Genomic DNA, 13,777 nt, shown 5'->3' on the forward strand with positions numbered 1-13,777 from the left:
GGGTGTCTTTTTTTTTAGGTTTTTTTTTTTTTTTTTTTTTTTGCCATGGGGCACAGGTGCTTGCAAGAGAGAGAGAGACAGAGAGGGATAGTGAGCAATTACTCCCTCAGGAGGGAGGTCCATGTTGCAATCCCTTCTCCTCTAGTCTCCTCTCTGGATTTTGGGCAGGCACGTACATGCACCTGGCGTGGTTTTCATGCTGCTGGATCTGGGACTCGAACTGCAGTTGGCCATGTATGAATCCAGTGCCCTAACCACTATGGCACCTGCTGACCCCAGCACCAGATTTTTTTTTTTTTTAATAGATAGATTTTTGCTATAGGACACGTGCGCTCACCAGAGAGACAGAGAAACAGAAAGTGAGAAATCACCCCCAGGGAGCATGGTCACACCACAATCCCTTCTCCTCCATTCTCCTCTCGGAATTTAGCATGCATGCATGCACACGTGCCCTGCGTGAGTTTCAAGGTGCCAGGTCCAGAATTCGAACCATGTTCAACCATGTGGGCATCCAGTGCTTTCCCCACCAAGCCACCTGCTGGTCCCAGCATTCCCGTTTTACAGATGATGAAACTGAGGATTAGTGAAGGCGAAGAACTTGCTTAAGCTACGTAGTGCTAAGTCTCCAGTTCTCCAACTTGAGCATGATCAGAATTACCCGGAGGGCTTGTTGGAAGATTTGTGGGGCCGTCACGGGCAGTGGGAGCCGAGGCGGCTAGATCTCACATGGCTGCCCAGTGTGAGGTCTGGACCCAACGAGATCTCACATGGCTGCACAGTGTGAGTCCTGGACCCAGCGGTTTGAAAACACGCTAGGTGCGTGTGCACGCCCCAGATCCCCGACAGAGGGAGACAGAGGAGAAGAGATTGTAATGTGATCACGCCCTGTAGGGGGTGCTCTTCTTCTCTCTCTCTCTCTCTCTCTCTCTCTCTCTCTGGAAAGCACAGGTGCCCTCTGGCAAATTTAAAAAAGGCAGAGAGCAGCCCATGCCATGGTGGTTAAGACCGCTGAAATCGGGACCAGCAGTTAGCGTAATGGCTATGTCGCTGGACTCCCATGTAGTCAACCGCGGTTCGCGTCCTGGACCTGGTGGCTTAAAACTCACACCAGGTGCGTGTGTGTGCGTGCCCAAGATCCCGAGAGGAGAATGGAGGAGAAGGGATTGCGGCGTGGCCATCCCCCCCGAGGGGTGATTTCTTGCTTTCTGTCTCTCTGTCTCTTTCTGTCTCTCTCTCTCTGGGGAGCACATGCATCCTACAGCAAAAATCTATCTTTTAAAATTTTAAGAGTACAAAGCAAAAGACAGATATAGGATAAAACACCCGGGAGGAAGAGAAATCGCAGGCTGTCTCCCAAGAGCTACACAGAAACAGATCCCAGAGGGGCCCCCGTGGGTGGGCGGCGGGTAGCCAGCCTGGCCCAGGCGGCCCGGAATGGGGAAAACCATGGAATTCACCGCTGGGTGCTCCAGCAGAGAAAAGGGGAACTTCTTGTAACATGAAGACATTAATTAGAGACGGAAACCGGAAATGGCTTTTCAAGGCTCTTTCCAGGCTCCCTGTGGATTATTTGAAAATACTTTATCAAAAGCATAAATAGATGCCAAAGGGTCTAAACACAGACATCCCCAAAAGTCCCAGTTGTGGCTAAGCAGCCGGATAAAACATGGACCGAGTTCAACAGATCAACCCCCCAGTCCTGCTGTGCGCCAGGCCAGGGAGCTTCAAAGTGCAGACGTTGGGGGGTGGGAGGGCGGGAGTGGGCAGCGAGTGGCGCAGTGGTTAAGATGCTGGACTCCCACATGGTCAACCGTGGTTCAAGTCTCAGACCCGGCAGCTTGAGACTTACACTGGGTATATGTGTGCGTGCGTGCCCAGAATTCTGAGAGGAGAATGGAGGAGAGAGAAGGGATTGTGGCGTGGCTGTCCCCCCTGGGGGGTGGTTCCTCAGTTTCTGTGTCTCTGTCTCTCTCTGTCTCTCTGGTGAGCACATGTGCCCTATAGCAAAAACCTCTCTAAATAAATAAATAAATAAATAAATAAATAAAATCACACAAACTGCTTACATAGAAGGAAGAGCTCACAGGGGCCAGCAGGTGGCATGGTGGTTAAGGAGCTAGACTCCACGTGTTTGACCGCGGTTCAAATCCTGGACCTGGTGGCTTGCTTTCCCACTTCCCCTCCCTTTCTCTTGGTCTCTCGCCGGTCAAGGTAAAAATAATAATAATAATAATAATGAATGAATTAATAAAATGATGGAACCAGCAGATGGTGTAGCAGTTACGTTGCTGAACTCCCATGTAGTCAACCATGGTTCGAGTCCTGGACCCAGTGGTTTGAAACTCACGCTAGGCATGTGTGCATGTGCATGCCCAAGATCCCGAGAGGAGAATGGAGGAGAAGGGATTGCGGTGTGGCCATCCCCGCTGGGGGGTGATTTCTCGCTTTCTGTCTCTCTGTGTCTGTCTCTCTCTTGATCTGGCGAGTAGATGCACCCTAATGCAAACACCTCTTAAAATAAATGAAATGAAATGAGATAAATAATTATTTAAGAAGAAGAACTCAGGCCCTTGGGGATGTCCCAGGAACTGGGGGGCTGTCACAGACGGTTCCCCGTGAACACTGAGCCTACCTAATCTGAGTCCACAGAGGCGAATGGAACCCCGAGCACGCCCAAGAAGGACATGGGGACAGAAAGCGACACCTGCTGGAAGCCACGGTGTTTGCAGCCCTGAGACCTCCCACCCCACCCTGGGCCAGGGCCGGATGCAAGGAAGCCCCCAAGTTCATGTAAACCTACGAGCTCATTTTTCCCGGCAAGACAGGCAGGCAGCAGGGGGCCCAGATGGGGTCGGGGGAGGACCAGCAGGAGGTGCTGCCAGACGCCTCCCAAAGAGCCCCGGGAAGGAACCAGCATCACCCCGTATGTCCCCGGGACCTCTGCAAGTCTCAGAAAGCAGGCGGGGCAGGTCTGGAGCCTGCCCCAGGCCAGACTCTGTCTTCCCTGGCACGAGTGGGGACAGTGTGAGCAATGACATCTCCGTGTGGCACAAAGTGCACCCTCATGGTTCCATCCGGACCTTCATCCGACCAGCTTATGTCAAGTAACTGCTAATGTCCCCAGAGGGGTGGATGGTGGGCACGGCTGAGGCTGGGGTCGATCCCGGGGCCTGGCGGAAAGTAGGGGCCAGGCTGAGGGTGGGGAAGGGCAGAGTGGGGGCGATAGCAGGGGAGAGGGGAAGGGAGGGATCCAGACTGTTCCAGAGGGGAGGGATCGCCAGCCTCCATGGCCCGGCTGACCCCGACAGAGCAGAGGGCAAGGGTCCCGACCCAGTAAATGTGGCATATCATCTACTGAGTCACCGGCAGGCTCGGGGTGACAGAAACACTTACAGTTCTCTGCCGTTCCCCGACATTTTAAAGCCACCAAAGGGAGCCTGGGCGTATATGGCGTTGTAGCAGTTGATCCTAGAACGAAAGATGCCGCAGTTACCTGGGGAAGACCCACCTGCACGTCGGACGCTCCCCCTCCGGCCGCTGATGCAGGCTGCTGCCCCGGGAGTGGCCATCTGCCCAAGTTTCCTCAATGAAAATAGTGAGCTCTGGGGGCCAGCAGTTAGCGTAATGGCTATGTCGCTGGACTCCCATGTAGTCGACTGTGGTTCGAGTCCCGGACCCGGTGGCTTAAACTCACACCAGGCACGTGTGCGTGTGTGCCCAAGATCCTGAGAGGAGAATGAAGGAGAAGGGACTGCGGTGTGGCCATGCCCCCTGGGGAGTGATCTCTCGCTTTCTGTCTCTCTGTCTCTCCAGGGAGCTCACATGTCCTATAGCAAAAATCTCTCCCCAGAAATAAATAAATTAAATAATGAGCTGTTAATTTGTGCCTTGTCATTGCCATCAAAAACTGATATGTGGGGGCCAGTGAATCCCGCACGGCTGGCTGTATGGTTCAAGTCCCGGACCTGGTGGCTTGAAAACCACTGTGGGCACGTGTGTGTGTGTCTGTGTGCCCAAAATCCTGAGAGGAGAATGGAGGAGAAAGGATTGCGGTGTGAAAAAACCCCCTGGGGGGTGATTTCTCACTTTCCGTCTCTCTCTCTCTGTCTCTCTTTGTGGTAAGGCACTCACCCTATAGTAAAACAAAACAAAACAAAACAAAACAACTTACATGTGGGAGCAGCAGGCAGTGTGGAGGTTAAGGCACTGGATCCCACATGGCTGACCGCAGTTCGAGTCCCATACCCAGTGGCTTATAAATCATGCCAGGTGTTTGTGCGTGTGTTTTCAAAATCCTGAGAGGAGAATGGAGGAGAAGGGATTTTTTGGCATGGCCATGTGCCCTGGAGGGTGATTTCTCACTTTCCCTCTCTCACTCTCTCTGGTGCATGCACATCTCAATAGCAAAAAAAAAAAAAAAAAAAAAGAAGAAGCAAAACCAAAAACGAACATGAATATACTTACCTGTAGAGTTTTTCCCTGGAGTAGGAATAGAACTAGGTGAGGAAAAGAAGGTGAAAAACGTTGGCATGGAGAAATACGCATTAGCTTGAAAACGAGACAGAGCTGACCTTAAAGGTCTTCTGCTGCCTGGCTGTGTGATTCTGGTTTATTGCTCAACCTCTCTGGACCTCAGTTCATTTGCCTTTAAAGTGGGACTGACAACACCCAGCTTTGTTGGTGAGGCAGAGAGAGACTCATATCTATATTTTTGCAGATGAATAGGCATGGCCTTTAAAAATACTTATTTTTTTATTATTATTATTTTAATTTGCTTTTGGGTACATGTGCTCACCAGAGAGAGGGAGAGGGAAAGCAAGAAAGCAAACCTCCAGAGCCAGGACTCGAACTGCGGTTGGCCATGCAGGAGTCCAGTGCCTTAACCACTATGCCACCTGCTGGCTGGCTCCAGGTACTGCTTTTAGAATCAAAACCCAAGATAAAGGCAGAGGGGACAGCGGTCAGAAGAGTGGTCAAAGGTCCAGGCACCAGTTTGTTCTACCATGGGCTAGGTGTGTGACACTGGGTCACTCCGTCTCTCTGTGCCTCAATTTCCTCCTCTGTAAAACAGAGACATAGTGATACCTACCCTAGAAGGTGGGTATGAGGATCCAGCAAGCACTTAGACAGTGCCTGGCAGATAATAAACAATTAGACAATTAGAAGCTCCTTATTTATTTTTTGTTTTAATTGCCAGAGGGTCGGTGTATTCACACACACACACACACACACACCAAAAAGAAAGAAAGAAAGAAAGAAAAATAAAGGGAGAAAAGACCCCCTCTGGAGGGTGGTTACACCGCAATCCCCTCTCCTTCCATGTCTTTCAAGTCCCCAGAGCCAGGATTTGAACTGTGGATGGCCGTGTGAGATCCAGCTCCCTTAACCACTAACCTAAAAGGGCAGCCCAGAAGCTTTCTGTTAACAAAAAATGAATGAAACTCACACGCAACCCAGCAGAGCTGAAACACACCCATCTCGAACTCACCAAACCGTGCCCGCCTCTAAAGAAGAAGCCAACTTCAGGGCTTTGTCGAGGTTTTTGGTGAACACGGCCGCCGTGAGTCCGTAGTCTGTGCTGTTAGCTCTTCGGATCACTTCTTCGATCGTTTTGAACTTCAGTATTGGCTGTACTGGCCCGAAAATCTGTTGTTAATGGCAAGAACTGGCAGTGAGAAATTTACAAGGAAATGTACACGCAGAGCATTTCCCGGAGGGCACATGCGCACAAGAAAAGCTAGCTAGAGGAGACAGAGTGTGCGAAGATTTTTTTTTTTAGCCGAGCGATGGTTGACATCTGCAGGGAAAAAGGTGAATGAAACAATAGTAAAAATTAACAGTACAAAAATACGTCGCATCCGGGCCAGTAGGTGGCGTGGTTGGTTAAGGCACTGGTTGGCCACAGTTGGCCAAGGTACCATCTTTAAAAAAAGGCTGGTGTAGGGCCAGTAATTGGCGTAATGGCTATGTCGCTGGACTCCCATGTAGTCGACTGTGGTTCGAGTCTCGGACCCAGTGGCTTAAACTCATGCTGGGTGCATGTGTGCACGTGCCCAAGATCCTGAGAAGGGAATGGAGGAGAAGGGATTGTGGTGTGGCCATCTCCCTGGGGGGGGATGTCTCGCTTTTTGTCTCTCCATTTCTCTCTGTCTTTCTGGCAAGTGCCCTATAGCAAAAACCTCTTAAAAAAAAAAAAAAGACAGAGAGGAGGCCAGCAGATGGCATAGCAGTTATGTCACTGAACTCCCACATAGCTGACAGCAGTTCGAGTCCCAGACCCAGTGCCTTGAAACTCATACTGGGTGCTTGTGTGTGAGCGCACATCTCAGGAGGAGAAAGGATTGTGGCATGGCCATCCGCCCAGGGGGTGATTTCTCATTTTCCCTCTCACTGTCTCTGTCTTTCTGTCTCTCCAGTGAGTGCACATGCCCTAAGGCAAAAATGTGTAAAAAAAAAAAAAAAGAAAGAAAGAAAGAAAAAAAGGGCAGAAAAAAAGCCAAAGGCTGAAACAGTGATTCAATGTTGGACAGGCTTGTAACCCTGCAAGATGGGGTCCAGACTCTTGAAATACCTACTCAGGTTTCTCGGGCCCTTTGGTCACAGAATGTTTAAACAGCTAAGCTCTGTATCAGTACAGCATGGTTAGCAAATCCATAATAATTTCTAGGACAAAGTCTATTAAACACCCACACCAGGAAGCCCTCGGTGGTGACTCACTCTCCCCATGCCCCCTCAGGCTGTCTCCCCGAGTCCAGTCACTGGGTTGGTTACAAATCAGCTTATAAATCCTATGCAGAAAGCAGTTTCCACCTGGGTAATAGCAGGATCGAAAGATGCAGTTAGATTTGCACACTTTGAGGGTGTTCATAATCTCCATTATTTCCAAGGAAGCCCAGATGTGAAACGTCTTTGAGGATTCAAGCTGCAGCTTGTCCCTTGAACAAGCTCTTGTGTGTTTATTTTGAGAGTTTTTTGCTATAGGGTGTATGCGCTCGCTGGAGAGACACAGAGACAGAAAGTGAGAAATCACCTTCCAGGGGGGATGGCCACACCACAATCCCTTCTCTCCCATTCTCCTCTTGGGATTTTGGGCACACACGCACACACATGCACCCAGTGTGAGTTTTAAGCTGTCAGCTTCAGGACTTGAACTGCAGTCGACCACGTGGGAGTTCAATGCCTTAACCATTACATCACCTGCTGGCCTCAGGAGCACTTAAGTTCAGTCTCGGGGCACTGAAGGCAGTTTGGGCCCTGAATCCACAACTCAATTCCTGGTACAACCCACAGGTGGCAAAAACTCTCCACTCTGGGCTGGAGAGTAACTCAGGGATGTGTTAGAACAGTGGTTGCCAATGTTTTTGGTGCAAAGAACTGTTTTCATGGAAGACATTTTTCCACAGACCAGGGGGTGAGGGGTGGGGTGCATTCTGACTTAAAGCCTGCCACCAGATGGAGCTTCGTTGTCACTTCCCACTCACTGATAGGGTTTCAATACGAGTCTACAGGCAATGGATTTATTACCGTCTCTGTGCAGCCAAACCTGTCTGCTAATGTTACTCAGTATCTGCAGCTATTCCCCAGTGCTAGTATCACGACCTCAGCTCCACCTCCGATCATCAGGCACTAGATTCTCATAAGGAGTGCACAACCCAGATTCCTCACATGCTCAGCTCACAGGAGGGTTTGTGTTCCTATGTGAATCGAATGCCACCCCTGACCTGAGAGGAGGTGGAGCTCAGGCAATCATGTGAGCAATGGGGAGTGACTGTAAATACAGGTGAAGCTTCCCTTGCTTGCCCACTGCTCACCTCCTGCTGTGTAACCCAGTGTTCCTAACAGGCCATGGACTGTACTGATGGGTGGTTCAGGGGTGGTATTAGAAGACTGGAGACTGGGACCAGCAGTTAGCATAATGGCTATGTCGCTGGACTACTACGTAGTCGACTGCGGTTCGCGTCCCAGACCCGGTGGCTTAAACTCACGCCGGGCACGTGTGTGTGCGTGCCCAAGATCCCAAGAGGAGAATGGAAGAGAAGGGATTGCAGCATGGCCATGCCCCCTGGGGGTGATTTCTCACTTTCTGTCTCTCTGTCTCTCTCTGTCTGTCTGGTGAGCACACGCACCCTAATAGCAAAACCTCTCAAAAGAAAAAAAAAAAAAAGAAGAAAAAGACTGGAGACTTTTTCTTGCTCCAGAGAAACCAGGAGTGACTACTGTGCATAGTCCTTAGGACTTGCCTGAGGCAGCAGGCAAGATCACTTCTCTAAGGTCCCCAAAGAAGAGGGGAGAGGACACCAGAAAAAAGGAAAATACTCACCCCCCCAAAGACTTGTGGGATCCTTGAGCCCTAGAGGAGCTCTATTTACAAGACCCAGCCCAACAGAAGTTAAGCATAAGCCTCCCACCCCCCGGCTATGGCTACGGTCCCCACACACCTCCTCTTTGGCAATCCGCATGCTGTCGGTAACTTCCGAGAAGACCGTGGGTTGGATGAAAAGCCCCCTGTCTTCCATGGCTGAGCCTCCACACTCCAGTTTGGCCCCTTCCTTTTTCCCACTCTCGATCAGGTCGAGGATCTTATTGAACTGCTTTTGATCAATCTGCAAAACACACATAGAAAGCACAGCCCGCAGTTAGTGTAATGGCTATGTCGCTGGACTCCCATGTAGCCGACCACGGTTTGAGTCCCGGACCCGGTGGCTTAAACTCACACCAGGCACGTGTGCGTGCGTGCCCAAGATCCCAAGAGGAGAATGGAGGAGAAGGGATTGTGGCATGGCCATTCTCCCTGGGGGGAGATTTCTCGCTTTCTATCTTTCCGGCGAGCGCATGCGCCCTATAGCAAAGACTTCTCCAAAAAAGAAATACAAAAAGAAAGTACAGCCCGGCTTCCTTCTGGGCAGGGGCTGACAGCTTAGTGTTCCAGCGGCCTTTAACCTGCTCCAATACCATGCCCTACACTGAGTGTCCTTTCCAAGCCACCATGTGTGTCATGGATGTGCCTTACAGGCAAATAGCTCCCCATGCACAAACCTGGGCTCTCTGGAGCCGGGAGGGACAAAACCAGGATGCCCAGTTAAAGTTGAATTTTAACACACATGATTTCTTTTTTAGTGTAAGTATATCCCAAATAGGACTTGGGATATACTTACACTTAAAGTGTATTCCTTGTTTATGTGAAATTCTGACCTAAACGGGTGCCATATAATTGACCTGGCAACAGAAAGACAGAAAGCGAGAAATCGCCCCCCGGGGCGGATGGCCATGTCCCAATCCCTTCTCCTCCATTCTCCTCTTGGGATTTTGGGCACACACACACACTCACACACACACACACATATGCACCCAGTGTGAGTTTTAAGCTGCCGGGCCCAGGACTTGAACTACAATTGACCATGTGCCCTGCTCACTTGGTGCAAAATATAAAAACAAAAAAAAGGGGGGGGAAGTATCTCTTTGGGGACTTGAACTATGGTCAATTAGGTGGGAGTCCAGTGACATAAACATCACACCATCTGCTGGTCCCATATCTTCCTGCTCCTCATTGACAGACAGCCATCCAAATGCACTGGTGGGGTTGTTTATTTTCTTATTTAAGGTGGTTGGAATAAAATCAGTCTTCCTATCTAAATGACTCAGCTACCTAAACACTGAAGCTTGTCTCTTGCAGCCAAACAGGTGGGGGACTATCACCAGGGCACGATTAAGAACAAGGGTCTCCCCACTTCCAGGAAGCGGAACCAGTACAGGAGGGTGGAGGGGGCAGAAAGGGCACTTTCCCCTTCAAAAAGTCCCCCAAAGGGATACTCCTCCTCCTTTTTTCATGTAAGAGAAATAGATGCGAAGTAAGTACACATTTGATAGAAAAGAAAATGCAAACGGCTTGTAAACATACAGTTAGATGTTTGACCTCAGTCATCATGAGAGATAGATGCATATTAAAACTAAAAAGTGGGAGGGACCAGCAGTTAGCGTAATGGCTATGTCACTGGACTCCCATGTAGTCGACCGCGGTTTGCGTCCCGGACCCGGTGGCGTCTCACACCAGGTGCATGTGCATGCATGCCCAAGATCCCGAGAGGAGAAGGGATTGTGGCGTGGCCATCCCCCCTGGGGACTGATTTCTCGCTTTCTGTCTCTCTGTCTCTCTCCGTCTTTCTGGTGAGCACATGCACCCTATAGCAAAAACCTCTCCCAAATAATAATAATAATAATAATAATAATAATAATAATGGAGACTAAGAGATGATGTAGTGGTTACATCGCTGGACTCCCACATAGTCGCCCATGGTTCTGTCCTTGCTTTAAACTCACACTAGGTGCATTTGTGTGCGTGCCCAAAATCTCAAGAGAATGGAGGGGAAGGGATTGCAGCATGACCACTCCCTGCTGGGGAGAGGAGCAGGATTTTTCACTTTCTGTCTGTCTGTCTTCCTCTGTCTCTCCAGCAAGCGTATGTGCCCCATAGTAAAAATCTCTTGCAAAGAAAAATCAATTGCAATGGATCAGGCTCGTTTCTGATCTCAAACTCCCCTCCGTCTTGGGTTAAAAGCTCTGGGTGTTGCCAAACCTTTTTCCTGTGACTCTCCAAGCAGGCTGGAGGCCCTGCACCAAACTTGGGGGCCTGAATGGCTGCTGACCAGGGTCTATCTGACAGATGCGTCCTTTTGCAAGCCAGCACTGCATCTCCATGGGAACCCTAGCCACGCAAACTGAACTCACCCTGGAACACATTGTTTCAATCTAACCATCCTCTATCAAATGTCAGCTGGTGCCTAAAGGTACAGGAAGAGGGGACCCGCCAGGAAGCGAGATGACTGCGCAGGCGCAATACCAGCTACAGGGAAATACAGTCCCTAAAGAACTGGCCCCAGGCGCTCTCTGCTGGAAAGGTGCTGCCGGATCCTGCCCCGGCCAGGTGGCCTGCCTAATGTTTACGCACGTCATTGCTCCTTGCTCCGTGGCCAAGTAAACCTGGTAGATTTGGGAGCATTCCGGCGTGCAGGGGACAGCGATCCATTTAGGTCAGCGCGGTGTTTTCCAGGAGAGAGGCAGCAGGACTATTTAGACAGCTGTAAGTCCTCTTGGGGTAAAATTTTATTACCGTAGATGAAAAAGCACTTAGGAAGGGGAGGGGAAAAAAAGCCAACAGCGTCCTATAATAATCTGCTGAGGTTAGACCGCTTAAGTGAGCTTTCGCAAGGACCCAAGGACTGTTAGCAGCTGCGTAAAAGCGCGGATGCGATCAACACCCCGGTTCTGCACGGATCTGCGCGCTTAAAGAGCTTGGTGGGTCTGGCTTCTTCAGTCAAGGTGGGAGCCTTAAGAGGCCGGTAGGTGGCGTAGTGGTTAAGGGTGCTGGATTCCCACATGGTTGACTGCGGTTCAAGTCCTGGACCTGGCAGCGTTCTTTCCCACTTTCCCCTTCTCTCTCTCTCTCTGTCCCTCTCTGATCAAATTAAAACAAATAAATAAATAAAGTTAAATAAAACAATTCTTTAAAATAATAAAAAAAAAAAGAGACAGGGTCCTTGGGACCAGCAGTTGGCATAATGACTGTGTTGCTGGACTCCCATGTAGTCGACTGTGGTTCACGTCCCGGACCTGGAGGCTTAAACTCACGCCAGGCGCGTGTGCCTGTGTGCCCAAGATCCCGAGAGGAGAATGGAGGAGAAGGGATTGTGGCGTGGCCATAGGTGATTTCTCACTTTCTATCTCTCTGTCCCTCTGTCTTTCTGGCGAGTGCACGTGCACTATAGCAAAAAAAAAAAAGAAAAAAGAAAAAAAAATGATAGTAATAATAAATAGAATTAATAAAATATTTTTAAAATCATGGTACTCTCTAGTGAGTACACTTGCCTTATGGCAAAACCTAAAGAACAAAAACAAAAATAAAAATACATAACTACTTAAATAAAAGCTTCCCTTATTGACTGCTTCCTAGGTGCCATGAAATTGTTTTCTTTTTTCTTTTTTTGGAGAGGTGTGTGCGCTCGCGAGACAGACAGAGAGAGACAGAGAGACAGAAAGCGAGAAATCGCCCCCTGGGAGGATGGCCATGCCGCAATCCCTTCTCCTCCATTCTCCTCTCGGGATCTTGGGCACGCACATACACACACCTGGTGTGAGTTTAAGCCACCGGGTCCAGGATTCGAACCGTGGCCGACTACATGGGAGTCCAGCAACATAGCCATTATGCTAACTGCTGGTCCCAAGGCTACCCTCTTTTGAGTATGCATCCTTCTGCATCACCTCCTAGTTAGTAAGAATGTGATACTTCTTATTGATGTAAGAATGTGAAGGTATTTTTTATAACTATTTATTTTATTGTATTGATTCATTCATTCATTTTAATTTGACCAGAGAGAGAGAGACAGAGAGAAAGAGAGAAAGCAAGCCGCCAGGTCCGAGACTTGAACCATGGTCGGCCCTGTGGGAGTGTCCAGTGCCCCGACCACCACGCCACCTTCTGGTCCCCAAGAATGTGAGGGTATTAATTCTCATGGTCGTGGTCATTTTTCAGCCTGTCCTCACCAGACCTGCAGATGAACATTACCGCTGTCTGCACATGCATCCCCAGTCCCAAACCTTTTCCATATGGAATGCTTTGGTTTCCTTTCGTTAGAGAGATTTTTGCTATAGGTCGTGTGTGCTCGCCAGACAGAGAGAGACAGAGAGAGTGGGAGTGAGAAATCCCCCCCCAGGGGGGATGGCCACGCCGCAATCCCTTCTCCTCCATTCTCCTCTCGGGATCTTGGGCACGCACGCACATGCGCCCGGCGTGAGTTTAAGCCACCGGGTCTGGGATTCAAACTGCAGTCGACTACGTGGGAGTCCAGTGTCTCAACCACCACGCCGCCTCTTGGCCCCTCCTTCTTTTTTTAATTTGGCAGAGGGTGTGTGCCCTGCTGCAGAGAGACAGAGACAGAGACAGTGAGAAAGCAAGAAAGTACCCTCGAATGGGTGTGGCCATGCTGCAATCCCTTCTCCATTCCTCCTTCCATGTGGGAGTTCTGGGAATGCATGCCAGGCACGTGTGCATGCATGCATGCACAAGATCCCAAGAGGAAATGGAGGAGGAGGGATTGCAGCATGGCCACCCCCCTGGGGGGTGATTTCTTACTTCTTCTCTCTCTCTGTCTCTCTCCAGTGAGCACATATTCCTGGTGGTAAAAATAATCTAAAAAAAACCCAAAAAACAAAAAACCACAACATGTTTCTCAAACCAAGGTCCATCAAGTGAATCTGGCTCCCTTAACCATTAGGCTACAGGGCCAGCCCCCATTCTTTTTTTTAAAGAGATGTCTGTTTTAGGGTGTGTGTACTCACCCGAGACAGAGACAGAGACAGTGAGAGAGGGGAAGTGAGCAATCACTCCCTTGGGGGTATGGCCGTGCTGCAATCCCTTTTCCTCCATTCTCCTCCTGGGATCCTGGGCATGCATGCACACATGTCTGGCATGCTTTTCAAGCCACCGGGTCCAGGACTCGAACCGCGGTCAGCCAAGCCATCTGCCAGCTTCCCGGTTTCTTCTTTGAGAGGGACCCTGCACGGTTCCACGCTTTGGCCCCGGCTCGCCCTCAGCTGAGCAGGACAGGTTGAGACCCAGCTGCAGGTTACCTGGGGGCCCTGCTCCGTCCGGCCGTCGAAGGGGTCTCCCACGGGCCGCTTCCTGGCGTACTCCACGCTGCGCCTGACGAACTCGGCGTAGACCGGCTCCTCCACGAATACCCTGGACGCGGCTGTGCAGCACTGGCCTTGGTTGAAGAACACT

At 50.1% G+C, this 13,777-nt stretch overlaps 1 protein-coding gene across 1 annotated transcript in view; it reads right to left on the reverse strand.

Moving 5' to 3' along the window:
* The window catches only part of ALDH1A3 (aldehyde dehydrogenase 1 family member A3), a 50,291-nt gene that overhangs the window by 3,055 nt on the left and 33,459 nt on the right, over positions 1–13,777 (reverse strand). The window contains 4 exon segments of the mRNA XM_027766059.1: positions 3,394–3,468; positions 5,489–5,646; positions 8,439–8,603; positions 13,624–13,775. Coding sequence (XP_027621860.1) covers positions 3,394–3,468; positions 5,489–5,646; positions 8,439–8,603; positions 13,624–13,775 — 550 coding nt within the window.

This window comes from Tupaia chinensis, unplaced genomic scaffold (assembly GCF_000334495.1).
Source record: "Tupaia chinensis unplaced genomic scaffold, TupChi_1.0 Scaffold140464_1, whole genome shotgun sequence".
NCBI classification, from domain to species: Eukaryota; Metazoa; Chordata; class Mammalia; order Scandentia; family Tupaiidae; genus Tupaia; species Tupaia belangeri.